The 1,549-nt window shown below is 59.7% G+C and overlaps 1 protein-coding gene across 1 annotated transcript; it reads right to left on the bottom strand.

Moving 5' to 3' along the window:
• Positions 1-816: 816 nt before the first annotated feature.
• On the bottom strand, positions 817-1,341 carry UBL4B (ubiquitin like 4B). The gene has a single exon (XM_016223279.2). It carries the CDS (start codon positions 1,339-1,341, stop codon positions 817-819), a length of 525 nt encoding a protein of 174 aa, XP_016078765.2.
• Between the last annotated feature and the right edge of the window lie 208 nt (positions 1,342-1,549).

The raw sequence follows: 1,549 nt of genomic DNA, 5'->3' as shown, positions 1-1,549 counted from the left end.
CGCTGGTTTACTGGCACAGGTTAAAACTTACCTTTGGAACAAGGTGAACCTGGGCTCAGAGAATGATCTCTCTCCATGGCGGGCAGCCCATGACACGAGCTGGGGCTTTCCACGCAGAATAGGATTTGAACCCATTGCTGGGGCATGGGGTCGGCTCTGCCTCCCGCTTCCCAATAGGGCCCCACCTCCAAGTTCACCCAGTAGGGGGCAAAGCCAGTCACCCCACGGCGGGGAAATGCAGCATTGAGCAACACTATTTTTAGGAGCTGTGACAAACAAGTTCTCACTAAATTCTAAGTGCTAGTGCATCCTCTCTCATGCTCAGCTTTTGTGGGGAGGGACAGGAGGGGGGCTTGGAAGGGCGGGTCAGTGGGGGGAGGCAGCCAAGTCCCGAAAGGACAGAACAACTTTCTTTTTTTCTAGTTTGGGACCACAGTCCTCCTCCCCTGTCGCCTTGGGGACAGAAGCAGTGACACTCCCACTAACTCGAGAGAAAATAAAGGGCACCCCCCCCCCACACACACCATCCTTCATGCCAGCTTCTCTGTGCAAAAGAAATAAAACGGCCCACTTATTTTTATGGCTCACAGATTTCCTGGGAAATGGGCTATTAGTTCCCTTAATGTAGAGATAATAGGCTCATCCCCCTTGCAAATGGCATCGCCCCAGCACCGTAGTTCGCAGAGCCAGCAGGAGGCCTCAGGCCTGGGAGCAGGAGCAGGAGCAGGAGCAGGACAGGCCGGGGCTCCCCCAGCCCCAACCTCAGGATGGTGGTGAAGCTGGGTGAGTTTGAGCATGCAGAGTAGGGTGGCTAGTTTACCGATCAGCCTCCCCCTTCCCCTCCCCATCCCCCTCCTCCTGCTTGTCTCCTGTTGCTGAGGCCTCTGCCTCGGGCTCCCTCTCCCCTGCAAGCTCCACGAGTGGCTCCTCGGTCAGGAAGTCCTGTGCCAGCTGCTCCAGGTGCCCCAGGCTTATCCTCTGCAGGGCCTCCTGGTGCTCCTGCCTCACCAGCCGCAGCACTGCCTCGGCGTCCTGGGGCCCAAAGTGTTTGGCGAGGACCAGGCCCAGCTGGTGCCACAGGGGCCGGGCCTGGAGGGCCTCCTGGGGCTCGGTCTTCTCCAGGGGCCGAATGATGACATTGATGGAGGCATTGGGCCCAATGCAGTAGTCACAGAGACGCTTGTCATCTGCCAGAAGCTGGCCACGGAAGAGCAGGTGCTGCTGCTCCTCGGGCACCTGCAGCCGCTCGGACACCAGCTTCTTCAGCGCAGCCACGCTCTCCTGCCCCGACACCTTGACGCTGCATCTCCGGCCCAGGAGGAGCTTGACGGTGAGGAACATCAGGTGGAGAGCGGAATCAGGGGGGCCCCATGCTCTGCCGCCGCCCTGAGGGTTAGGGGCCTGCAGGAGGCCTCGCTTCTCCCCATCAATGAAGAGCAGTGGCCCCGGAAGGCCAAGGACCCAGCCCAGGAGGGCAGCCATTGGCTAGTGCACAGTGATGTCACAGTGCCACAGGCGGGCTCTGACTTCAGGGATTCAGGGACATTAG

This window comes from Miniopterus natalensis, chromosome 19 (genome assembly GCF_054644295.1).
Source record: "Miniopterus natalensis isolate mMinNat1 chromosome 19, mMinNat1.hap1, whole genome shotgun sequence".
Lineage (NCBI taxonomy): Eukaryota > Metazoa > Chordata > Mammalia > Chiroptera > Miniopteridae > Miniopterus > Miniopterus natalensis.
The sequence above is the reverse complement of the archived record's forward strand: the minus strand, read 5'-3'. Positions and strand labels throughout refer to the sequence as shown.

Bases quoted from the DNA above. Each gene is read 5' to 3' on its own strand.
- UBL4B (XM_016223279.2), bottom strand. From the start codon at position 1,341: ATGTTCCTCACCGTCAAGCTCCTCCTGGGCCGGAGATGCAGCGTCAAG.